The 25,795-nt window shown below is 31.0% G+C and overlaps 5 protein-coding genes and 2 non-coding genes across 9 annotated transcripts; 5 read left to right on the forward strand and 2 right to left on the reverse strand.

Moving 5' to 3' along the window:
• Nucleotides 1-1,198: 1,198 nt before the first annotated feature.
• Nucleotides 1,199-2,935, forward strand: LOC119672684 (protein-cysteine N-palmitoyltransferase Rasp). The gene is made up of 2 exons (XM_038083803.1): nt 1,199-2,588; nt 2,646-2,935. The coding sequence occupies exons 1-2, from the start codon at nt 1,335-1,337 to the stop codon at nt 2,880-2,882; spliced, it is 1,491 nt and encodes a 496-aa protein (XP_037939731.1). The 5' UTR covers nt 1,199-1,334; the 3' UTR covers nt 2,883-2,935.
• Nucleotides 2,936-5,286: 2,351 nt separating this feature from the next.
• On the forward strand, nt 5,287-6,573 carry LOC119672815 (60S ribosomal protein L28-like). 2 transcript variants are annotated; one of them, XM_038083956.1, is made up of 4 exons: nt 5,287-5,390; nt 5,734-5,836; nt 6,004-6,243; nt 6,433-6,573. In XM_038083956.1, exons 2-4 carry the CDS (start codon nt 5,741-5,743, stop codon nt 6,505-6,507), a joined length of 411 nt encoding a protein of 136 aa, XP_037939884.1. In that variant the 5' UTR covers nt 5,287-5,390; nt 5,734-5,740; the 3' UTR covers nt 6,508-6,573. The 2 variants fall into 2 exon arrangements, with proteins under 2 accessions (XP_037939884.1, XP_037939885.1); XM_038083957.1 differs by lacking the exon at nt 5,287-5,390 and adding an exon at nt 5,515-5,538.
• On the forward strand, nt 5,576-5,650 carry LOC119673589. Its single transcript, XR_005252107.1, has one exon. It is a non-coding gene; the product is annotated as a small nucleolar RNA CD11 (small nucleolar RNA).
• A 575-nt stretch (nt 6,574-7,148) lies between the features above and the next one.
• On the reverse strand, nt 7,149-8,058 carry LOC119672900 (fork head domain-containing protein FD2-like). Its single transcript, XM_038084067.1, has 2 exons — nt 7,769-8,058; nt 7,149-7,703 (listed from the first exon to the last, which is right to left on the reverse strand). The coding sequence occupies exons 1-2, from the start codon at nt 7,880-7,882 to the stop codon at nt 7,194-7,196; spliced, it is 624 nt and encodes a 207-aa protein (XP_037939995.1). The 5' UTR covers nt 7,883-8,058; the 3' UTR covers nt 7,149-7,193.
• A 1,213-nt stretch (nt 8,059-9,271) lies between these two features.
• On the forward strand, nt 9,272-10,558 carry LOC119672821 (60S ribosomal protein L28-like). 2 transcript variants are annotated; one of them, XM_038083964.1, is made up of 4 exons: nt 9,272-9,375; nt 9,719-9,821; nt 9,989-10,228; nt 10,418-10,558. In XM_038083964.1, exons 2-4 carry the CDS (start codon nt 9,726-9,728, stop codon nt 10,490-10,492), a joined length of 411 nt encoding a protein of 136 aa, XP_037939892.1. In that variant the 5' UTR covers nt 9,272-9,375; nt 9,719-9,725; the 3' UTR covers nt 10,493-10,558. The 2 variants fall into 2 exon arrangements, with proteins under 2 accessions (XP_037939892.1, XP_037939893.1); XM_038083965.1 differs by lacking the exon at nt 9,272-9,375 and adding an exon at nt 9,500-9,523.
• On the forward strand, nt 9,561-9,635 carry LOC119673590. Its single transcript, XR_005252108.1, has one exon. It is a non-coding gene; the product is annotated as a small nucleolar RNA CD11 (small nucleolar RNA).
• Nucleotides 10,559-11,133: 575 nt separating the features above from the next.
• LOC119672309 (fork head domain-containing protein FD2-like) lies at nt 11,134-17,644 on the reverse strand. Its single transcript, XM_038083330.1, has 3 exons — nt 17,316-17,644; nt 11,754-12,009; nt 11,134-11,688 (listed from the first exon to the last, which is right to left on the reverse strand). The coding sequence occupies exons 1-3, from the start codon at nt 17,621-17,623 to the stop codon at nt 11,179-11,181; spliced, it is 1,074 nt and encodes a 357-aa protein (XP_037939258.1). The 5' UTR covers nt 17,624-17,644; the 3' UTR covers nt 11,134-11,178.
• Between the last annotated feature and the right edge of the window lie 8,151 nt (nt 17,645-25,795).

Genomic DNA, 25,795 nt, shown 5'->3' on the forward strand with positions numbered 1-25,795 from the left:
ATATCTGCTAACAATTGAAATGTAAACAAATAAAAGCCTATAACAGTACTTTCTGATACAAAAGCTTTTTCACATACATAAAATAAACTTATATCTATGGAAACAACCAAATCTTAATTTGATTAAAATAAATCGAATAAAGAATCTATAAATTACATAGATTATTTACATAGCTTTTCTTACATACATATATTTTAATAATACGTTAAATGCAAATATTTACAGAATATTAACATTTAGTTTGCTCAAGCTTTATGTTTGAAGCTTGTATTGTTCGCTATCTACTACAAAAGTAATTTAAAATAGTTTTTATAGTTTTCTTTTTTGATTTTTATTATGTTCTTGACTTTTATAATATTCTTTTATGTATCATCAAATCATTAATGAAAAAAATGGACCTGGATGTCGGTACATTCCGTTAATGTTCACTCGTCGCATATTATTTGTAAGTGAGATGTTTGAAGTACATACACACAAAGCAAATATATATTAAATTTTGATTGATTTTATAAAAGATGCTTGACAAGCTGTTAAACAACCCAATACACTGGCAAAATACTTCCAGAAGTACAGACTAGGTCCTAGGTTACTAATACTTAAAAATGTGGTTGCTATTATTGAGGTAGAACTTACTTGATTGTTGTCAACTAGTAGATGTGGTTGTTATTCATAATTACCAAATCCTAAAAGGCTTTAATTAAGGTTGTAAAAACATACTATTACGTATTCTTAAGTAGAACGGTGTTCCTATTCAACATAATAAACGTCTAATAACACAGTAATGAATAAATCATTCATATTACTGTAATATAGTGTTTATATAGGCCGTGTGCGAGTTGGAGTAAATTGAAATTTCCTAGGAATTTTTTGCACTGCACTTATGTAAATATTTATTTATTTATTATTATTTACATATTTTTTATTTTTGGTTAAAAGTTTTTAAACTTATTTATTATACACATTATAAAATTTTCACAATGGTAACACCTAATTTATCTAAGTTTTTTTTAATTTACCCTACTCGAAATTCTAGTAAATACTAACATTCGCTGTCATACCGACATAATTCATTTTTTCCCTCAATTCAAAACCGTCAATTTACTCGAACTCGCACACGGCCTATTACACCAAATTGTTTGATTTCTTCAAGTTTTGTTGGCAACCCTGTAAACGTAATAAACGTAAGAAAAGCCGTGCGGTAATGTTTGTTTATCAAAACAAAAAAGGACCAAAATTCCGTCGTGACACCGCAAAATATGTAGAAAACAATCAAAACGGGAATGGACCCACACAATCCCTAACCTAATTTGTTTTTTTGTACTTAAAATATTGGAATGTTGCGGCTACGCAAACTTGAAATTACGGTGTACTTCAGTGTTTACATTGCCTACCTCATTTACGGCCTGTGGAAATTGTATCAAGTGCGGAATGACATAATACGGACTGCCATATTTCAATTTGCAGAGGGCTGGAAGCTGCTAGAGCGACCACGCGATGACAGTAACGATGAACTGGAAAACTTCACAGCATATATCATTGGTAATTGGCACTGGTATGTGTTGCATATATTTGTTAGTATATTTGCATGCAACAGGTGGCCACAATATGGAAGCATATTTCATGCTCTTGTGAGCATTGTGGCGTTAGTGGTGAAAATGCAGCTGCTCTCATTGTGCATCATCACTCTACTGCTGATATCTTACTATACAATGGCTACTTATAATTCTAAGCTTTTGACTTGGTTCTTATCAATTTTATGGATGGTTTCGATTAATCTCATAAAGAATAGTACTTATATTTATGCTGAACTGGGTTACAATGAATACTTTACCTTAATTGTTATGCTCTCGTGGTGTTTGCTGCGTTGCTGCAGCTTTACGCTCAGCTGTAGCATTGATAGGAAGACTGGTTCATTAGAGAAACACAACAATACTTATACGCTAGTTAATTTTCTTGGTTATGTGCTTTACTATCCAACACTTGTGTATGGTCCATTCTTGGAATTTCATCGTTACATGACACCCATACAAACGCGTCGTTCAATTGAAGTGCAATTTGTCAAAATCATGCAATTATTATGGGAATTGGTTCGTGTATTATTTTGGTGGCTTGTCTTGCAATTATCGCTGCACTTCTTCTATGTACACTACATGGCACGAGATGTGACAGCTGTTAAACTGGTTCATCCAGTATTTGGACAACATGCAGTTGGCTATTATATGGGCCAATTTTTCTTTCTGTATTATATTATAACTTATGGTTTGGGCATTGCTTTTGCTCACTTCGACGAGCTAAATCCACCAAGTCGACCCCGCTGCATTGGGCGCATACACTTTTATTCGGATATGTGGAAATATTTCGATGAGGGACTATATGAGTTTCTGTTCAAACATATATACTGCCAACTCTGTGCCAAAAATTCTTCACTTGGCCGTAAACTGTTCGCCACTGCCGCTACATTCGCCTTCGTCTATGCCTGGCACGGTTGCTACACATACGTACTTATTTGGAGTGTCATGAACTTCTGCTGTCTGGTAGCCGAGAAGTTTTTCAAAGCGCTGGTGGCATCGCCCGCATATATAAGCAGAGTAAGTAAACGTTAATCAGATACAATCGAAAATTATTTTAATGTTTTAATATTTTAGGTGCACAGTGTTTTTGGTATCAAAGGAACGCAGTATTTGAACGCTTTTCTGGCTACACAACTTTTCATACCCGCCGCATTTTCCAATGTTTACTTTATTAGCGGCAAGGAAGTGGGTGATTTTTTGATGCGTGGTGCTTACATGAGCGGCTGGGGCAACTACATCGCTCTTTCAGTGTGTAGCTTCTGTTTCTTCCAATGTTCCGAATTGATATTAAATGTTCGAAAGCAAATGTGATTCGTTTTAAGTTTACTTAAATATGTAAATTTTGTAAATATGTTTAATTATATATGTATTCAGATTTAATAGTTATTTAATATGCATATTACTAACTTTATAAGAAGTTTTCATTATAACATATGTATGTATTCATTGAAATTATAATTGGTTTGTATATTTTATCTACATCTGTATCACAAGCAACTGCAATTTATGCTATCAGTTGCTTGGAATTTGTAGTTAATGTCGAGTTGAGTTATATGGTAAAAACATATTTATTAAAGTAATAATTGTATATATTGTATTTAATGTGTATTATTTTTATAAACTTTCTTTCGCTCTTATTAAAAGTTGAATAAGATTTCATCTATGCTTGATTATTAGTTGCGCTTTCATTGATAGCTACAAATCAAATACATACCGCTCTACTTAAACAAATAATGTATTATAACTAATTTTTGAGAATTTTTTGTATAAATAAGTGGAAGTCATTAGAGTTTTGAGTTTCTTTATTTGTATATGTATATAACGATGGGTCTAATATTAATTTAATCATATCATTATACTCTCAAAACAGGGATTAGTCAAAATAGACTGGCCAATCTTCGGGTTATTCTATAAGTTTACTTCAACCTCTAACCTCTTAATAAGTATAATATATTGGTTATGTAGCAGTATGTGTTTCATCCTTACAAAGAAACAAAAAACAGGCTATCAGCCATGCAGTGGTGGAGCTAGACCAACTCTGCACGACGGCGACATCAGAATTGCGAGGCCCCCTCTATAACCCAGTTGTAAAAGTAAATAAGTTACATTCACTAATACGACAAATCATGATTGAAAGTTTTATTGTTAATCAATTTAAAATAAACACAAATTAAAGTAAATGATTTTTCCTACATTTAGCCTAACTCAATTCTTTTTAAAATTATATCATAATTTGCGCCAGCTGTTATTTTTGCTCCCATTTATAGAATTTCCAATAGAGATAGTCTCTCTTGGATCATCATACTTTTGTAGTACGTCTTAATCAATTTTAACTTTGAGAAGTTTCTTTCCGTCAAAGCTATACTGACTGGAACTGTGAACATGAATCTGGTTACTATATAAACATTCGGCAACACTTCGAATATGGTTAATGCCATTATCAAACAAAATTGTTCAAAATATTAATTAAGTACTTAAAATCTACAGTCGGTAACTTCCTGCGAGGCCCCTATGGGCGCGAGGCCGTCGGCGGTCGCCGACATCGCTGACGCCTAGCGACGCCACTGCAGCCATGCTTGTATTTTTTTTAAGCTTTTGTTCTCTACAAAGGCCGGCCACCTTAGAATATTCTTATCATTTTGGAAAGTGTATTCTTCTAAAAAAAAAACTGCAGTTCAAAGATGTGTTAATGATTATAAGAAATTTACTTTATCAGGGGCTTATAGGTTAAGTCCTAAAAATTATCGTAAAAATTTCATAGATTTTTGTTCTATAAACGGTCGATTGGCTCTAATAATACCCATTACATTTTCTGGAAGTTGTTGTCTTTGTCATTGCAAACAATTGTTAGGATATATGTACATTATTGTCAGAAAATAAGTTCTCCCACTATAGTTTAACAAGTTCAAAATCAAAGAAAATGCAGTAATCTTCCACACCACAGCTTTTACTTGGCAGACAACGGCATTTATTATCGCCATATACAGCTTATTGGATAATATAGAGGGACTTCAGGTTTTTCCATGACTATCTGTTTGGTCTTGATGACTTTTTTCATGACATGGTAGGTTATATAACAATATATAAGTAGAGATTTCTAAGTAGAGTTATATATAAATAGAGATTTTATCGTCTGAAAGCGAAAAATATAAGCTCATAAAATCAGTTTCCATATCTTATATCTGAATTTGTTGTTGTAATTACGAATTTGTATTTTTTGTTTATTGTGTGCATTATCTTAAAATTTTTAATATTATTTGATATATGAAATTTGAATGTGATATTACATATCATTTAACATTTTTTTAATTCTTAAGATAAATATAAAAAGTTTATATTGCAATAAAAACTATTTGTATTAAAAAATAACTGTAAGACATATTAAACATTTTCAATGGTGTGAATTAATATATATTAGTAATAAATAAAATTCCTCTATATAATTTGTTCAATTAAATAACATTTCCGAACATTTCTCAATTGAGAGTTGACTATGGCACACAAGATGGCAGTGTTACACATTTTCTTGATGTTTATTAAATATTTCACTTTTTTTGTGAAACATTAATTCATTTTTATGATTTTTTAACAAAAATATAATTTTTTTTTTTAATTATAAATATTATATATATTGTTTTTATATATATATATCGATTTATTCAACACACACTGATAGAATTTAGTACCTATATTAAACTGACGATGTTTTCGAACATATTTTGATTAACAACCAAACGCAGCTAACTTCGGTAATTAGGTTACATTTGGCAGCTATGACGCTTCCTGTTTCTTTTTCGTTGTCGCTGTCTAAGAACAAAGGTGAGGTTTTTACTTTTTCTTGCGTTTTTGTACGGTTAACACGTGTATAAATTTCTAATGCTGCATTAAATTTATTATAAAATTTAATGAATTATATAATACACCAGTGCCTACGAAATGGCTATACCAAGAATGGAAATATTTATTGGTAAATATAAATTTTTAGAAATTTTACACGTGCAAACCATTTTTTCTATGATGACTGAATAAGCAGAGAGTTTCGTGAAGACTATATTCATCACCCAAGACTGATATTAATAACGCATAAATTAATTTGCATTTTTATTATGAAATATGTGATAATTTTTTATTTTATTTTCTTTTCATGAAAAATCTTCACCAGACTTGAGATGGCCACTACATCACCACACCTGAACTGGTTGATTATACGCAACAACAATTCTTATTTGTTGAAGAAACGCGATGTTAAGAAGCCATTCAGCACTGTAAGTTTGAATTTATATTTATAGATATAGCGCATACTAAAGTGATGCTTAATTCACAATGATAGTTGATCACCACGTGATAGAAACATTTTATCCACTGATGTATTATTTTTACAGATTTTTATATTTTAATATTGACATAGCTAATAATGTGTCTCAACTTGTAGGAGCCCAATAATTTGACTAACTTGAGCTCATACCGCTACAATGGTCTCGTGCACAAGAAGACTCTCTCTATTGTGCCAGCTGATAAAAAGGGATTCACTGTTGTCATGAAGAAAGGCAAGAATGCTCAACGCCCTGCTAAGAACACTGTGACTGTCACAATGAAATCAGGTCCAAGACGTTCATTGAAGAAGTTGAGGAATTTACTTACCGACAACAAGTACCGCAAAGACTTGACACAGGTTAGTTCAAATATTAATTCGTTGTTAAGATATAGAAATTGTATTTACATGATGATTGAATTTATTACCAAACCAAGATCGCAGAAAGTTTTTGGTGACCACAAACCATACTGACTATATTTACATAATAAATACATATTTTTATGTATAGCTTTGTATTTACTAAATATTTTTCTCTTTCTGTTGCAGGCTGCGTTGCGTCGTGCATCTGCTGTTATTCGCTCCCAGAAGCCTGCCCAAGTCAAGGCCAAGAAATCTGAATAAATTGTAATACTTGTGTGAATATAAGTTAACTAAATATAGTGGTAAACAGAAAAAATTTAATTCAAATTGTTTTTGTTTTATTTTCTTTTATTGTAGTTATATTAATTTTTATACTTAAGGGGGAAATTCTAGGGACACAATAGTAAGATTGATAGTTATAAAGCTTGTATGATGCATTGCAAACATTTAAGTTTTAGACAGTTTAGTGCAAATATTGCAGAAGTTATACATATGGAGCAATCGCTAGAGACAATGGGGTCTACCTTTGGCATACACTACATTATCAGTTACAAATAGATGTAGACAAAACAGTCCTTTATCGTAACTTGGGCATCACCAATTCGTTGATGTCAACGAGTGGCTTTGATGTGTATACCTGGCTGTTTTATTAGTTAGAACTAATTAATTATTTTGTTTTATCTTTAATAAAAATAATTAATATATGTATATATTTAAAAGATTTAGTAAATATTTTAAGTGTAGACCTGGTCGCTGCTAGGACACAATTATTTTTTGTTCGATTTTTAAAAAATAAATGTGCTCAAAAGATTTTGTAATTATCACTAATTCTTTTTTTTGTTTTATTTTAAAAAAGAATACTAAACATATATTAACGATTTTGAAACTATCACATAAATTTATTAATCCTTCGTTCTTAACTCTGTAGAAAGTATACATAAATGTCTTCAGTCTTTCTTAATAATATTTTCAATAGTAAATAAAGTTGGGGTCTTAGGACTACCGCCACAGTTTCCTGGTGAATGTGCTTGCGTTATTGTTGCATCCATTGTTGTAGCGCTCGAAGTGCAGCTAGGGACTGTAAATGCACTAGGAGAATTTAGATTTATAAGCCTTGTACTGTCAATTGAACTGTTGCTATTTGAGAACGTTCCACCAGTTACATCAAAGGCGTCGTAATCTCTTACCACGCCAACAGCTTCATTCGAATTAGTATGGTGCTGCAATGGAGTGTTGATTTGCTTCAAGGCAGCATCTGCTGTTGCTGTCGTGTATTGGTTTAAGTTCGTGGCACTGTTGCGGAAGAGTATGTTGAATGGCGCAATTGTTGCCAAATATTGTCGATGAATTTCTGTTATACGATCCGAGTAGTTAAGTGTAGTCACATCGACTTCGCTGTGTGCGCTGCGAGTGGGTGAATTGTCATTAATTTCGTAGAAGTTGCTTGCTGGCGTATGCTGTCATTAAAATATTTTTAAGTTATTGCAATTTAATTTTATCGGATATTTAATTATATACAAACCTTTATGTTCTCTCCTAGCAGTTCATTGGCCTTTAGGCAGTGTCTTTGGCGACGCGTTCTTCTTCGCCGATAATTGCCTTGCTCGAACATGTCATTGGCCGAGGAGTCCAGCATCCAGTAGCTGCCTTTACCGATGCTGTCGTTGTCGTCGATGGTATTTTTGTCGCGTGGAACTTTGACGAAACAATCGTTCAGCGATAAATTGTGGCGTATAGAATTTTGCCAACCTTGCTTGTTCTCCCGATAGTATGGAAATCTATGTGGAACAAAAGTGTTGGAGAGAAGAAACAAAAATTAATGTCAAATTTTTTTATTACATTAATGACAAAATTTAATTTATATATTGGTCAATGTTAAACAATCCACAACTTTTTAAATTAGTTTTAAAAAATATATTTTATTGTGACCGATATTTTGATTATGTTCTGAAGATGATTATAGACTAATGTGATTTGTATAATTCGTAACAGTATATATAAAAGTACTATATATTATTAAATCGTTTTATAATATGACTGTAGTTAAAATAGCATATGATTATATGCAAGTTGTGCTTAGGAGAACTAATTTTTCAGATTTTTTTTAAACTCTTTCAGATTTGGTTCCATATAACTTTATTCTCCAGAGCGTAGAGAATATTCTCTGATGTATAATAGATATTTTAAGATAATGGATACCATAAAAAACAATTTACTTGAGAAGTCGAAAGCTGAAGCTGTCAAACGCAGCCCATCAAAATTTTTACCTAGAGAGGCTTCAGCTTTTTTAATTTGCGTCTATTTGAGAATGGAAAATATTTTGGAGTTGAGATAATATCAATATTTAATCTTTTTAGTATTATATAAAATTTTATAGTAATTTTGTGCTGAATGTATACATTTTATAATAACATATCGCGACATAAGTTTGATAGTTTATTACTTGATGCAATTTAAATAGTTGGAGCAATGAACTTTCATTAGTTTCTGTATCGTAGAGATATTATTTTTTGCTTGTTTTGCTTCTTATATACGCTTATAGCGATATTATTATTCTTAGGTTGGAATTACACTGCGACCTAGAATTTTATTATGGTCCCTTCATGGGTTTAGAATAAATTTCTAACTTAGAGGAAGTTCAACTTCCTTTGTAAATTGTTACATTGAACAAACATTACAGAGTTTTATTACTTTATCAGATATGGTTAGCATCAACCAACGCATTTCCTTTATTTATGCTGCAGTGCTGGAAAAACTCCTAGTACCTATTTTGAGGCTTCATTATTTTCATTGTAAAAACCTAGAAGGTGCAAGTTTTCACTTTTGTAAGGTATATTTTTATTAGGTATATGTCTGTCAGAATTTCTGTGATAATTCTTGAATTATTTTTATTTAGTTTTATATAATTTTTTAATAGTTTTTATGTTGAAATTCTCTATAAACGTTTTTATATATATATATCGATTTATTCAACACACACTGATAGAATTTAGTACCTATATTAAACTGACGATGTTTTCGAACATATTTTGATTAACAACCAAACGCAGCTAACTTCGGTAATTAGGTTACATTTGGCAGCTATGACGCTTCCTGTTTCTTTTTCGTTGTCGCTGTCTAAGAACAAAGGTGAGGTTTTTACTTTTTCTTGCGTTTTTGTACGGTTAACACGTGTATAAATTTCTAATGCTGCATTAAATTTATTATAAAATTTAATGAATTATATAATACACCAGTGCCTACGAAATGGCTATACCAAGAATGGAAATATTTATTGGTAAATATAAATTTTTAGAAATTTTACACGTGCAAACCATTTTTTCTATGATGACTGAATAAGCAGAGAGTTTCGTGAAGACTATATTCATCACCCAAGACTGATATTAATAACGCATAAATTAATTTGCATTTTTATTATGAAATATGTGATAATTTTTTATTTTATTTTCTTTTCATGAAAAATCTTCACCAGACTTGAGATGGCCACTACATCACCACACCTGAACTGGTTGATTATACGCAACAACAATTCTTATTTGTTGAAGAAACGCGATGTTAAGAAGCCATTCAGCACTGTAAGTTTGAATTTATATTTATAGATATAGCGCATACTAAAGTGATGCTTAATTCACAATGATAGTTGATCACCACGTGATAGAAACATTTTATCCACTGATGTATTATTTTTACAGATTTTTATATTTTAATATTGACATAGCTAATAATGTGTCTCAACTTGTAGGAGCCCAATAATTTGACTAACTTGAGCTCATACCGCTACAATGGTCTCGTGCACAAGAAGACTCTCTCTATTGTGCCAGCTGATAAAAAGGGATTCACTGTTGTCATGAAGAAAGGCAAGAATGCTCAACGCCCTGCTAAGAACACTGTGACTGTCACAATGAAATCAGGTCCAAGACGTTCATTGAAGAAGTTGAGGAATTTACTTACCGACAACAAGTACCGCAAAGACTTGACACAGGTTAGTTCAAATATTAATTCGTTGTTAAGATATAGAAATTGTATTTACATGATGATTGAATTTATTACCAAACCAAGATCGCAGAAAGTTTTTGGTGACCACAAACCATACTGACTATATTTACATAATAAATACATATTTTTATGTATAGCTTTGTATTTACTAAATATTTTTCTCTTTCTGTTGCAGGCTGCGTTGCGTCGTGCATCTGCTGTTATTCGCTCCCAGAAGCCTGCCCAAGTCAAGGCCAAGAAATCTGAATAAATTGTAATACTTGTGTGAATATAAGTTAACTAAATATAGTGGTAAACAGAAAAAATTTAATTCAAATTGTTTTTGTTTTATTTTCTTTTATTGTAGTTATATTAATTTTTATACTTAAGGGGGAAATTCTAGGGACACAATAGTAAGATTGATAGTTATAAAGCTTGTATGATGCATTGCAAACATTTAAGTTTTAGACAGTTTAGTGCAAATATTGCAGAAGTTATACATATGGAGCAATCGCTAGAGACAATGGGGTCTACCTTTGGCATACACTACATTATCAGTTACAAATAGATGTAGACAAAACAGTCCTTTATCGTAACTTGGGCATCACCAATTCGTTGATGTCAACGAGTGGCTTTGATGTGTATACCTGGCTGTTTTATTAGTTAGAACTAATTAATTATTTTGTTTTATCTTTAATAAAAATAATTAATATATGTATATATTTAAAAGATTTAGTAAATATTTTAAGTGTAGACCTGGTCGCTGCTAGGACACAATTATTTTTTGTTCGATTTTTAAAAAATAAATGTGCTCAAAAGATTTTGTAATTATCACTAATTCTTTTTTTTGTTTTATTTTAAAAAAGAATACTAAACATATATTAACGATTTTGAAACTATCACATAAATTTATTAATCCTTCGTTCTTAACTCTGTAGAAAGTATACATAAATGTCTTCAGTCTTTCTTAATAATATTTTCAATAGTAAATAAAGTTGGGGTCTTAGGACTACCGCCACAGTTTCCTGGTGAATGTGCTTGCGTTATTGTTGCATCCATTGTTGTAGCGCTCGAAGTGCAGCTAGGGACTGTAAATGCACTAGGAGAATTTAGATTTATAAGCCTTGTACTGTCAATTGAACTGTTGCTATTTGAGAACGTTCCACCAGTTACATCAAAGGCGTCGTAATCTCTTACCACGCCAACAGCTTCATTCGAATTAGTATGGTGCTGCAATGGAGTGTTGATTTGCTTCAAGGCAGCATCTGCTGTTGCTGTCGTGTATTGGTTTAAGTTCGTGGCACTGTTGCGGAAGAGTATGTTGAATGGCGCAATTGTTGCCAAATATTGTCGATGAATTTCTGTTATACGATCCGAGTAGTTAAGTGTAGTCACATCGACTTCGCTGTGTGCGCTGCGAGTGGGTGAATTGTCATTAATTTCGTAGAAGTTGCTTGCTGGCGTATGCTGTCATTAAAATATTTTTAAGTTATTGCAATTTAATTTTATCGGATATTTAATTATATACAAACCTTTATGTTCTCTCCTAGCAGTTCATTGGCCTTTAGGCAGTGTCTTTGGCGACGCGTTCTTCTTCGCCGATAATTGCCTTGCTCGAACATGTCATTGGCCGAGGAGTCCAGCATCCAGTAGCTGCCTTTACCGATGCTGTCGTTGTCGTCGATGGTATTTTTGTCGCGTGGAACTTTGACGAAACAATCGTTCAGCGATAAATTGTGGCGTATAGAATTTTGCCAACCTTGCTTGTTCTCCCGATAGTATGGAAATCTATGTGGAACAAAAGTGTTGGAGAGAAGAAACAAAAATTAATGTCAAATTTTTTTATTACATTAATGACAAAATTTAATTTATATATTGGTCAATGTTAAACAATCCACAACTTTTTAAATTAGTTTTAAAAAATATATTTTATTGTGACCGATATTTTGATTATGTTCTGAAGATGATTATAGACTAATGTGATTTGTATAATTCGTAACAGTATATATAAAAGTACTATATATTATTAAATCGTTTTATAATATGACTGTAGTTAAAATAGCATATGATTATATGCAAGTTGTGCTTAGGAGAACTAATTTTTCAGATTTTTTTTAAACTCTTTCAGATTTGGTTCCATATAACTTTATTCTCCAGAGCGTAGAGAATATTCTCTGATGTATAATAGATATTTTAAGATAATGGATACCATAAAAAACAATTTACTTGAGAAGTCGAAAGCTGAAGCTGTCAAACGCAGCCCATCAAAATTTTTACCTAGAGAGGCTTCAGCTTTTTTAATTTGCGTCTATTTGAGAATGGAAAATATTTTGGAGTTGAGATAATATCAATATTTAATCTTTTTAGTATTATATAAAATTTTATAGTAATTTTGTGCTGAATGTATACATTTTATAATAACATATCGCGACATAAGTTTGATAGTTTATTACTTGATGCAATTTAAATAGTTGGAGCAATGAACTTTCATTAGTTTCTGTATCGTAGAGATATTATTTTTTGCTTGTTTTGCTTCTTATATACGCTTATAGCGATATTATTATTCTTAGGTTGGAATTACACTGCGACCTAGAATTTTATTATGGTCCCTTCATGGGTTTAGAATAAATTTCTAACTTAGAGGAAGTTCAACTTCCTTTGTAAATTGTTACATTGAACAAACATTACAGAGTTTTATTACTTTATCAGATATGGTTAGCATCAACCAACGCATTTCCTTTATTTATGCTGCAGTGCTGGAAAAACTCCTAGTACCTATTTTGAGGCTTCATTATTTTCATTGTAAAAACCTAGAAGGTGCAAGTTTTCACTTTTGTAAGGTATATTTTTATTAGGTATATGTCTGTCAGAATTTCTGTGATAATTCTTGAATTATTTTTATTTAGTTTTATATAATTTTTTAATAGTTTTTATGTTGAAATTCTCTATAAACGCTTTCATTGTAATTTTCCTAGTTGAGTATCCCAGTTTAGCTTTATATATTTGCCTTCATTCTTCAAATGATTGAGATTAAATTAAACTAAAATGTGTCCTATCCCAAATCAACTAACCCGACAGTGTTTTTGACATCCTTAGTAGGTACTAATAGAAGATGTACTAATAGAATCCATAGAAGATTCAGTTACTGAATGAAGATATTAGTGGTAAAATACAGAAATAATTAAAATTTTTTTTTTAAAACAGAAATTAAAGTATATAGCCAAAAATATATTATCGAAATAATTAGTTTCACATGGAAAACTTAAATTATTGAAAAAATCAGATAAAGAATGATAATATTTTTGCAATAATAATATTCCCGAACGGTAACCAAGTGGAATAATTGAGCATTTAATTCAAAACTCTGAAAGTAAACGCATTGAACACCTGAGGATAGCATATTGGACTCTCAGTGGAGCGAAATTCGGCAACAGGAACTTTTTTGTGCTTACAACTGATGTTAATTGAAAAAAAAAAAAATTTCTGGCCTTTCGATAAAGGCCTAAATATCTTATGTTCAGGCATTCCTAATATCAGATGATAATCTAATATCATAAGAACGAACAGTTACAAAAAAAGTTTTTAGAAAGAAATCTCATCTAGACAGATGGATCCAAATATCAAATAAAATATGCAAGTAACTTTTTCAACTCCAACCCATAAGGATACTTGGAAACTTTTAATAAATCGTAAATTCTTAACTAATATGGAAAATCATCGATTCTTCGCCAGGTTAAACGAGATTGGAGTCTCTGTAGATTTTTCGCGTGAGATAAATTATGTTAAATTCAGTTACCTTATACGTTGATGATACACTTATTCTATATTTTCATATAAATGCAACCAAAATTTCTAACTGAACGAAGCAAACAGTTGAACCGAAAAAATAGATTGTGGTTATCTTACATATCTTATATATAAGCAATATAATAGGTCTTTGCTAAATAGTTGTGTAGTGTGTTGTAAGCCACCTCAATCTACACCTCAGGAACAGCAAAAACTCTAAAATATCATGCTAAGAAAGATATTGAAAATTTCCTGGTATATATATTGCATATATCGCTTGATATACGTAGAGCCCTATTTATTGAAACCAACTACAAGTACAATTTTTTGAATTCGCTTAGAAGAAAAAATTCAAATGACGAAGGGAAGACTTGACGATATCTGTTCTGTTACCAACTTCATGAATCCTCCACAATTCACTAAGAATATTATGCAATTGCCAAAGTAAACGAAAATAGTATCAAGTAATTTGGTAAAATAATAATTATGCCGTCAATATATAATACTCGTAAGCTAGCACTAGATATGTGCTCTTACTTTTTAGGAAAATGTCATAAATTTCCTGGAAAAATTAGCATATTATTTTTTTCTGTATCCGTAGGAATATTTATTTTTTTTTAGTTTAAATTATTTATTTGCAATATATTTTAAAGTCAATAATAAAAAGCAAATTTCTTAATATATTTGATATACATTGCAAGACTAGAATAGTCTTCTATATAATTAATCCAAAATCTGAAATTGCAAGTTACACATACTAGGATAACTAAAGAGACTATTCTATTTTCAACAGGATGAATCTACCACCTGGTTTCTTTTAAGGCATATATATATATCCGTATCATTGGAGAGTAGTGTGCCAAGAGTTAAAGTGCTTTTAGGAACTGGTTGAAAAGGTATTACACTCAGTATATAACACAAAACCAAATAAACATAAACTTCTATGAAATCGTATTGGCTAAGATTACATCTAGAAGTTAAAGATATTTTTAAATGAAGAAGGGTTCAAGAATATCTTAAGTTCTCTGTCAGAATGCGGATATAAAAAGTATTTCGAAAATCATGGTGTTCTTCAGATCGCAACCACATCACATTTCACTTCCTTAAATAAGTAGAGCAAATTTTATTTTAAAAGTTAATAATCACAGGTTTGTAATCATAATTCTTTGTCAGAACTTCGAGTTTGATTAAGAACTATACAGACATAAAATAAAATAAAACTAGACAGTAAGATGTCAATGGTAGCCTGCCCCAAAAAAGGCAGTGGTACTCAAATCTTAATAAAGGGGACCGAAGCCTTAAAACAAAGAATTTTTAAAGTTTGATAGCGGACGGTATTTTGGATAGAGATTTCTATCTTGAACTGCGAAACTATTCTCTCTTTAAAATAAACCACTTAGTTTGTAAAACACATATTGGGAATGACATAATGATTTAAGGAAGTGGTAACCTATACTGTATAGTTAACTGACCAGTGTCATGATCCATACCTTCGACAGTAGTCGATAAGAGGGAACCCATCCCGGCGGCATTGCATAAAAAAAAGTTTTATTTCAAATAATTTTAAAATGTCGGCATTAGAATTTTTTAGAAGCAAATTAATTATATTCCATGGTGTTCATATTTCGATATGCTTAATACCATAAGATTTAAGTTTGGAGGTAAGGAATATATGTATATATATTGTAAACTATACAAAAAAATCGTACACAATATTATTTAATAAAATTAGCAAATATGTGCTTTCAATTTTATTTTTTTCTAGTGTCTACTGATTGTCTCTTTCTTTTTATCTTCTGGTGCTGTCTGAGTGCAATTTTGACAAAGAAATAAGTTCACAGAGTTGGGATTCGGGACAAGAACTTCAAGTCCTCAATTGATTCAACTACTATTCTCATTCGAATTTTATGATAATATTTGGAATTCTACAAATATTTGAAGAGTTTTTTATTTTAATCGTATCTTATTTCAACAGAAAACTATGCTCCATTTGTAAAGAAGATATTTTTAATAGGTGACTTATTTTAGGAAAAAAAGCTGACAAATGACGACATATTAATACTAAAACATACATATTGCTTGTATAGATATGAAGCATGCCTTTAATTCAATGTAGTTTTAATAACGCGGACAAATTCCTTGTGAATGATAGATTCTTATTGAAATAAGTGGGAGTCTATAGTAAATAAAGAACTGGGCAGTAATAGAGCAGGTGGATACAAGTTTCTTCACTAGCTTTCTTTGTGAGAAAGAAACATTTGTCACATTTCATTAGAATTATTGTATATCAAATTATTATTTAAAGAAGGTATTTAATTCAAAAAAAGTATACTTTAAAGCAGTGGCGTAACTACATTTTTTAGGCCTATAAGCAACTACTAACTAAGGGGCCCCTACTAACATCTTTTTATACCCTTTACACGAAAAAGCATAAAAAGGGTATATAAAGTTTGTCCAGATTTTCGTAACGCATTAAAGGAAACGTCGCAAATACTATAAAGTATATATCAGTAAAGTATATATATACCTTTTCAGTTCAAACTACTCTCTCAGTTTTTGAACTGTTCGAATGAAACTTTACACACATACTTTTTGGGAGCGGCCCCTGATCATCATATGATTTGATTGAAATTAAACTACTATTTCTTATAGCTGCCATATAAACTTAACAACCGGATATGGGGTTTCTCCGTTTTTAATAAAAATACTCCAATGAAATTTGGTATATGTTAATGGTTAATGGACTATTTTGCAATATGGAGTAGATGCAGATTTAAATATAGCACCGATAGAAATTGAGGATTGAAGCACAACTATACGGCAAATCGTTTCGTCCCACTTTTGAGAATTTATTAAAAATAAATACAATGAATACATAAATTTATTAATGGGGCCCCCTAAATTCGTGGGCCCGAAAAAGTTGCTTCCAGTCGCTTCCCTGTAGTTACGCTACTGCTTTAAAGCCATCCTTTGAATATGGGTACATTTACATTTATTGATTGAAGGAATTATGTGCTGTTTGCTTAATATCTATTCCATTGTTTTGCATTTTAGAAAAAAAAATTTTCACTATTTTTCAATATATAGTCTACATATTGACAAAAATCTATTAAAAGATTAGAAAGGTGAGTTGATATTTTCGACTGATATCAAAATATATGATCCTTCTTTCAAACAATTAAAATCTTAAGTCCCGCCGGTTGTTCACATCGTAGTTTTACATATAAAAGAGTTTTCGTTGAAATGTTTAATTAAGTTAAAGACCATTTAAAAGCGAATAATTCTTAATAATAATAATACTCAATTACTTTTCCATGATGAATTTGTAGATCCCGCTTAAGGTTAGTCGTTGATTCGGTGCCGAGCTAATAGCCATTGCAATTAAGGCTATGTACGAAAATGGAGGTTTTTCTGGACGATGATTGTTCTGTAGAAATGATAATGGTAGCGACCAAAATCTGTTATTAATCCGTAAAAAAGGATTAATGCCTTGATAGAAGTAAGCGGCGGCAACATTATCTGCAAAATTAAGATTCGCGGGTGCGTTCAGATATTCCGCGCGTAAAACTTGCAGATCGTCGTGTGCTAGATTCGCGTAATATGGCGATGGCAACATTTTTCGATTTATTTGTATTTATATTTTTAATATAAAATTTGTATATTTTTTTCTTAGGTTTTTTTTTCCAAACTGATTAATTAATTTTATTTATTTTTCAACAATTTTCACAGTTAAACAAATTGGATTCGTGGGATTCGCGAAATCGAAATGCCGAGCGACTTGCCGTTGTGTTACGTACTGTGACAGGAACAATAATGGAAACAAGTACCAACTAAATTGCTTTCAAAACGTACGAATATCATATAGGGAAGATCCGTTCTGTCTTCTTCTTATACTAAAACACAATATTAAGTGAAATGAACAATTTTATGGCTTAAGAGAGCTCGTTACTCTGCAAATGTAAACAGAAGACGCACGCACCCAGTTGCGTATCTTGCGAAGATACAATATTTATTTAACAATCTGTCTAGATAGTTGCGCCTGTCCGTACGTCGATCATGTATCTATTTGTGGGTTGTATGTGATTCTGCTGCTCAATGGAAAAGACAATAAAATAAAAATTGTTTTACTCTCGAAGGGAAATGCACTGCATTGTGCCATGGCGAGAGAGTGATCGATTTGTCTACACATGTAGTTATGCATTTGAATTATTGTTATAGACAATTTTACATATGCATGGAAATATGTAAATATGTAAATATGTATAAATATATACAATATATATAGCAGTATGTGTTTAAATATTTCTTAAATAAACATTTAAACCACGAAACAATATTGACAAACTCAACAATTGCCGTCTACATACTTGACAAGATAAATCCTATTTACATATGTGCCTGCAGTAGTTGTTTTTGGTCTCCGAGCAGAAAAGGATCATAAAACTTTTTACGACTTTTTTATGACTTTTAAGGAACTTAAGGAGTTTTTACATTTACCATATGTAAAACAATGCCGATAAGAACTTTCACTTCGAATTAATTAAAGTATTTAGCATTCCATTTGCCATGAAAATTGATCTGTGGGTAAAAACTATTTTCCAAGAAACTCCAGAGGTTATCTATATAACCTACGTAAAGAGAGTAGTCTATGATTGTATATTTACAGAAGCCTTTAATAATATATGATAATTATGAAAAATGATAACACTAAAGTACTAACAACTAAAATAACTTTCTTCAATAACGGTTGTAAAGGAATTTTACATTAATATGATATTTAATAATATTTTTACAAACCATAGATGCATGTATTGAAAGTATAATAATCTACTGATTAGTTAGTCTAATCCTCAAAAACCTAAGTGTAAGAATAAGTGCGAAACAGTTTTGCTTAAAATTATTACAGAAAATGATAGATACTTAAATTGAAAGGATAATAGTTTTCTGATTAGATTAAAAGGTCTAATAGAGAAGAATCTAAGTAGAAGGATTGAAATTGAAAGAATAATAATCTTCTAACTAGATCAAGGAGTCTAATACTCAGGAGCCCATAAATAAGAATAAATGAGACACAGTTTGAAGACGAAATTTAATTTAAAAAATTTATAGAATTACAGCGGGAAGTATTATTACTATTAGAGGCAACAAAGGCGCATCTCTATCTATGACATCTATTGTGTTATTTTTAGAAAAACTCTGCCATACGGACCCGGATAAAGTAGAAGATTAAGGCCTATAGTGAGGGCTTTTTTGCCATCACAGGAAATATCATGTTCTAGCACGATGCTATGCATAAAATAGATTTGATGTTCTAATCAGGATATACAATTGGTTTGAGGTCTTGTCGGATTAACTGTGCTACCCTTGGAAAGAGTCGTGTATTTCAATCTAGATATAGGAGTTAATTAAGGTTATTGATAAGCCTAACAATAAGATCGAACATGTAATCCCCGAGAATGGTCTAAAATTCTGAAGTGAATATCTTATATAAAGATTATTGATAAGCCTTTTTCCAGTGTTGCTAGTTGTCAGTTTTCAGACTTCTATCGTCAGAATAAAAGAAACAGGAAGTAATATTGCATACCAAGATATCATTAATTGAAGCAATGCCAAACTTCCTAGTGCAATGTGTATCTCTCTGAAATGTAGTCTTCTTCCAACTGATTCCAACTGAACATTTTTCTTTATATTGAACATTTTTCAATATTATTGACTAATAATTAATTTCTATTAAATTAAATTTTACATAAAAGATGAAATAGTAAAGTATCGCGGTTTATTTGTTTAAAAATAAAGTATCTAATTTTGGTTTGCTTACGGTTTGAACGCGGCTGCTGTTGGCGATCTGCCGCTGTTCTTCTGGATTGATCACTGGTGGTAACCATTCAGTCGGCCGAACCGCAAGCGTAAATATTTTGAAAATATAAAATTGTATCTATAAACAAATAAAAAAGAATAATTAGATTTTATAGCGTTTGTTGTTGTTGGGCTGGTTTTTTTATTATTGTTTATGTGTGGGCATATTTAAGTTCTTGAAAACCGCATCAATGAGATCAATGAGAATCTAGATCTTCTTTTCTTTTGCACATTTTGTTGCAATAAAAATCGCTTTGCTTTTCAATAGAAATTCATTTCGAAATCATGTAAAATCCTTTTAAGTTTTTTTCTTTGTACTCTGATTAATCAGAGTACGAATAGTATGACGTAATCATCTATGTGATAAAGGTTGTCTTTATTACAGTGAGATTTATGGTTTCTGTAAACTCATTGTTTTATTGATAAAATTTTTAAATTATTAGATGGATTATCGAAGGTGAACTTATAAAATATGGCGTCTTTAATTATAGCAAAGATACTCAATAAGAAGTCCATAATAGTTACGACAAATATTAAAGGAGTCTCCGTGCTTATGGTCTGTGACAGCTTTAAATCAGATTCAACTGGTGTGTTTGGATTTTGTAATGCTTAGGTTATTAGATGGGCAAGTTGTTTAGTTCTGAAGTAACCATTATTTTTTTTGTTGGACATATCATCTATATAACACCTGAATTTTTTGTTATTATGTATTATGAATATATTGAATTATATAAATAGAGCACCACACATTTAAACTTAAGAATAGTTTCTTATATTTTTCTCCATAAAATTTTATGTACGTCTAAAAAAACTGAATATGAAGAATATGTAAAAAAGTTTTTGAAATCTGTTCTTATTAGAAATGACTTGAGATATATGCTCTGATTTGAATAATAAAAAGAGAAAAAAAGTTGAACTAATATACGAATGTCAATATTAGATATGACAGTATATGATAATTGAGGTCCGTTTGTTTTGGATACCCGAGTTTGTGCCCCTTAAATATGAAAAGTATATACCTATATATGGATAAGATATTTTCACACATGTGACTTTAAGTGGATCATTTTAAGAATGATGATTTTAAGTACAATTTTTTTATTAGAAAATTTATTATATTTTTCTCAGATCTTAATTCTTTGTTATAAACACTATTTTCTTTGTTTTTTTTTTCTTTTGTTATATATGTTATATTGCCAGCCTGGACAGATATCTTGAATTTTTTCAAACATTATCTAACTTCCTTGAAAATTAATTTCAATAATACCTTAGACCTATTAAATTTAAACTTTGGCTACGTTATAGATAACGAGAACTTTAATCATGTAACTACACTCTAATAATATATACCACTTTGCAGATTATGCGGTCTATGTATATTTTAGAATACATAAGTAATTGTTGTAATATATAGATAAAATAAAATAATTTGAAATCATTGATCCACACGTTTTCAACAGTATAAAATGAAGGTATAAAATTAGACTTCTTCGTACTTCTTTGCCGAAAAAATGACCTATAGTCAAATTTTCCTTAGAAGAACATTAAGGATTACTAGTTTTGCACTCACAATGACTTAGTTTATAACTCAATTTTCACAATAGATGGCCTCGTTATTTATGGATGTCTCAATCTCATTTTGAAAAAGACTCTGGTATGATATATAGTAATAAATAAAATGAAAGATGGATAACTATCTGTGATAGATAGTGATGTACTAAATATTTATATCAATGAGATTTTTAATCTCTTATCTCCTTCACAGGTCTTGTTATATAAAAATCTTATTAAATGAATCTATATGGATTCCTTGATAGAGATATATCTCCATAAATGCATTCGATATATAGACTCCTTCACTTCATATAGAGATAGAGATATATCTCCTTAAATCAAATAAAGACAGAAATTTAAGAGAATGCGTTCCTTTCCTTTTCCTTGAGCTGAAAGATGATGTTATTCAGTTAAGTGACTACATGATTGTAAGTATTAGAAATGGTCTAATAATAATGAAATATTGAAATGCATACGCAAATTATTCAGAACAGGTTCACTTCTTTGAGATTTAGTTGGTAAATTATTATTGCCCTATTATTTTATTAAGTAATATTTTGAGATTGGACGATTAGAATTTTAGTTACAATTCGATAAAGAAACATTAATGTGTTTCTTGCGGGGCTATGCTCCTCCTACGAGTTAAAAGGGTTTTATATAGGGGTTTTGTTTGAAGAACTTGTGTGGTAGTTCGTTTGTTGGGAAAAGGATTTGCAAATAGTTTTCTCCTATACCACTGTTCATCTACATGCGATTATATTGTATTAACATATCAAATTGATGGGCAGTCCCATATAAGGATCTAGGGGCACTTGTTTTATTGCCGGATCTGTTTAAGTTTTTTACAACAGAACCGTGTTTTCCAAACTTAATTAGGAATTTAATCTAAGTAACCAATAAATCTACTATTCTCGGGTTATTTGCTACGGCTTGGCCTTTATATAATTTCTCCATTAAGCCTCCTAACCAAATGTATCCCCAGATATTTCGCAGATTGTCCTATAGTGGAATTGTAATATTGTTAAGATAAGCTACACCTGCTGTATTATTAGTGTATGTTGAAGAATGAAGGAAGTAATTTATTGATCTTAAAAGGACCACATGGATAACAAACTTTGCCAAAGGCTTGATAAATATTGGAGAGTGCCGCCCGTACAATACTACTACTTTTACTGAAATGAATTATTTGTTATACTAACTCTTCGTTGGCATTGCACTGGTACTTCGTGGCTTTTTCTGAACTTAAACTGGCCTTTTCGTATAATTGTAAGACCATTCAGAACTGGTAATTATCATTTCAATGGTTTTTATTACATACTATTACCAGTAGACTAACTGGAGGGTCTGATATAAGCTGTTGTTTGGCTTTAGCATTATCATTAATTCTACACATATCTATTGACTTGAATTGTCAGTCAGCCACATATCTAGAATGGCAGTCTAGTCTTATTGAGTTTGAGTTGCAAAGTATGATTAGAACCTTTAGAAATAAAGGTTCTAATCAAAAAGCGTGGGCTTATTTGGTTAGATGAATGGAAAAAGTTGTTTCGAAATCGGTAGGAGTTTAAAGAGTTTCATTGAATTTGAACATTGGGTTCAAGTGCTCCAGCTTTGTCTCATTAGTTCAGCAACGCTTATTATTGAGATCAAGAAGTACTTCACATCTTCTTGTAGACATCTTTTTGTATGTAGTGGTTTTCCATAATCTGTAAGGGTCATCTGACAATAGAGTAAATGTGTGCAATTGTAGTCTTATTCTTTGCAGTGTTTGGACTCTTTCCTGAATAGCACAAATTTTGTTTAGAAGACACTGTATAGTAGATATCGGGAAGTCGTAAAATGGTGTGTTTAATATTTACTATTTGGTCCATACATTCTATATGCAGTGTTTCTCCTTATTTGACATCCGACGAAAAGTCCGATAGTAAGATATTTCATATGAATATTCTGTATTTTAATGAATAATAAATTTCTAGTATATACTAATACTAATTTGTATATTAATACTAACCTTAATTGAGCAGTTCATTGTATCTTACTGTTAAAATCTTGGCATTAAATCTGCTTTAATTTAGCATACAATTTATATGTTTGTTTATTTATTTAATACTGAATTTTCTTTTAAATATTTATTTTTCACTTAATAATAAAATCTGCCTAATCACTGAAAAAATTGGCATCAGTTTGGACGATACCTGAATGATATATATGTCAACGATTTGCTCATATATATTTTTTTAAATAAAATATTTAAAGAATATATAATAAATAAGTTTTTGAAATGATAATTTATCTTTGGGTTAGCAATAGAAATTTCCACTCGCAGATCTAAGTAAATTTTTAGCCAATCGAACGCCACTGATAAGCAGAAAGGAACGTAATTCTATTTTGAATTTTTAAATTTATTGTTAAATAAATAAATTCAGCTTTTTGTAAACACAATAATATTAAAAAAAAAGAACAAAATAAATTGTAGATGGGGTCTTATGCGTTACGGAATTCGCATCTATTCGAAACGGCACTGAATCAGATTTGCGTGGGTGCTGGAAATGCCGTCGCCTCTTGGATTTGCCAGAAGAGCCACAAAACTCCTCCTCAACGTTTATTTTTACCGCATCTTATTTATTTAATTTTTTTTATATTTTTCATTAAATTCTGATACAATAAAATTCAAAGTAAGAAACAAATAAATTTTGGTATTTGCTTTTCAATAAACAATTTTCAGCGAAACTCTTTTGATTTTTGTCTTGAAACAGACATGCACAGGCCATAAAATCGATTTTCAAAGAGATCAGCCAGCGAAATGCGAAAGAATGTTTGACCTCGTAAGTTTTATTTTAATGAGTCTATGGGAATTTTCTACAGTTGTTGTACACATCTTTCCCAAAGGCAATGTGTGGGAGACTAAAACAATCCTTCTGCGCATAGATTGGCTGGTTGAGTGTGCTCTTGCCGCTCCGAACATGCGCAGTACTTTGCACATCTATTTTTAAGACAAAGGCGCCTCGTAATAAGAAACAGTAGGCGTGCTATTATTGCTGATGTACTCCATTGTAAGATTCGTTCTACCACAGGCAAGTATTCATTATTGACTAATAGATGAGAACTTTTCATTAAAGATTTGCAATTATGGAAAATTTGGGGCGGAGTTAAGTTTTTAATATTTTACAAGAAGAATTATGGGAACTTAGCTATATTTTTTCATTAGATACAATTTAAATAATGTAAGATAATAAGATTTTAATATCTTTTTTCATATTTTAAGAATTGTAATATATAATTATATAAAATGTATATTATATAATTATTATTATATTAGAAAACAGCTTTAGTCTTCTTGAAAAAATCTACTTAAACCACCTAGTTACTATTTGTAACATTACAGTTCTTTGCAAGTCTTTTTATCTACCAGGTAGGGTGCACAAGAGAGTTTCTACTCAAGAAGTTCTGTATATCGTATCCATATAAGCTATTTGATAAAAATAAGTATGGTGTCCCAAGCGTCAGTTATGTTCTTCATGATACTGTAAAAATTGCATTGAACTCTGCTTTGAATAGAATTGTCTCGGAAATGCAGAGAATAGTTTCTCTTTTTAAGATGTTTCAACGGATTTTAAAATCTGTATAATAGCCGTAAATGAAAAATCATGATATGTGTTTGAAGTCTGTGCATGTCAATACGAAATCACTCGATTCCAACTTAAGCGGACACAGTTCTGATGATGCTTCCGCACCATTTTGTTGTCATATCATCAATACCAACTGATTATTTATTTGTTGTGTTTACAACGAGGCTGTTTAAGAACTTCTGGATTTGATTAATATACATTTTTGTCACATCTTCCAGAATGCTAAAGAGCAGTTTATCTAACGTAACTGTTTGCTTTCTTCAAAGGGCTACAAACTGACCACAGCAGTGACAGTAAGTTCTGTGAAAGATTGCTATTTTGTCGGTCTGCTCTCTTAGAGGTCAGAAACCAGTAATTACTGTTGTCAATCTGGTGACGTCTTTTCTATTTTGATTAGCGATAAGATTTGCTTTCGATTGTATATATATCAAAGTAACCAACTCGTTTTGCTCATTGCATGATCTTTCTATTTACAATCCGTTATTTAAATATAATTAGTTTGAAGGGGTTTTTTCACCATGATTAGTGGCGTGATTATCGACACTGCAAGAACTTCTTGTATGTCCAATTCGTTCGGTTTTTCGTTACCTTCTGTATTTATTACACCACGACCCCGATTAGAGAAACATTATGCCGTACGCTTAGAGTGAATAAGGTCCTTCTGCGTCGCTTCATTAGGTAGGAGGTTATATACCTGAGTATAATGCTTGTATTAGAAGCTGGATACCCAATTGAATCTGCCATTAGTA

The sequence above is a fragment of the Teleopsis dalmanni genome, chromosome 1 (assembly GCF_002237135.1).
Source record: "Teleopsis dalmanni isolate 2A chromosome 1, ASM223713v2, whole genome shotgun sequence".
In the NCBI taxonomy this organism is placed as follows: Eukaryota; Metazoa; Arthropoda; class Insecta; order Diptera; family Diopsidae; genus Teleopsis; species Teleopsis dalmanni.

Excerpts from the sequence above, each read along its gene's own strand:
- LOC119672309 (XM_038083330.1), bottom strand. The coding sequence starts at position 17,623 with ATGTTGCCATCGCCATATTACGCGAATCTAGCACACGACGATCTGCAA. Across the intron at positions 12,010-17,315 it reads TACAAATTCATCATGGAAAA|ATTTCCATACTATCGGGAGA; the intron begins GTAATTGAGTAT and ends TGTTCCACATAG. Across the intron at positions 11,689-11,753 it reads TGCTAGGAGAGAACATAAAG|CATACGCCAGCAAGCAACTT; the intron begins GTTTGTATATAA and ends TTTTAATGACAG.
- LOC119672900 (XM_038084067.1), bottom strand. The coding sequence starts at position 7,882 with ATGCTGGACTCCTCGGCCAATGACATGTTCGAGCAAGGCAATTATCGG. Across the intron at positions 7,704-7,768 it reads TGCTAGGAGAGAACATAAAG|CATACGCCAGCAAGCAACTT; the intron begins GTTTGTATATAA and ends TTTTAATGACAG.
- LOC119672815 (XM_038083956.1), top strand. The coding sequence starts at position 5,741 with ATGGCCACTACATCACCACACCTGAACTGGTTGATTATACGCAACAAC. Across the intron at positions 5,837-6,003 it reads TTAAGAAGCCATTCAGCACT|GAGCCCAATAATTTGACTAA; the intron begins GTAAGTTTGAAT and ends CTCAACTTGTAG. Across the intron at positions 6,244-6,432 it reads ACCGCAAAGACTTGACACAG|GCTGCGTTGCGTCGTGCATC; the intron begins GTTAGTTCAAAT and ends TTTCTGTTGCAG.
- LOC119672684 (XM_038083803.1), top strand. The coding sequence starts at position 1,335 with ATGTTGCGGCTACGCAAACTTGAAATTACGGTGTACTTCAGTGTTTAC. Across the intron at positions 2,589-2,645 it reads CGCCCGCATATATAAGCAGA|GTGCACAGTGTTTTTGGTAT; the intron begins GTAAGTAAACGT and ends TTAATATTTTAG.
- LOC119672821 (XM_038083964.1), top strand. The coding sequence starts at position 9,726 with ATGGCCACTACATCACCACACCTGAACTGGTTGATTATACGCAACAAC. Across the intron at positions 9,822-9,988 it reads TTAAGAAGCCATTCAGCACT|GAGCCCAATAATTTGACTAA; the intron begins GTAAGTTTGAAT and ends CTCAACTTGTAG. Across the intron at positions 10,229-10,417 it reads ACCGCAAAGACTTGACACAG|GCTGCGTTGCGTCGTGCATC; the intron begins GTTAGTTCAAAT and ends TTTCTGTTGCAG.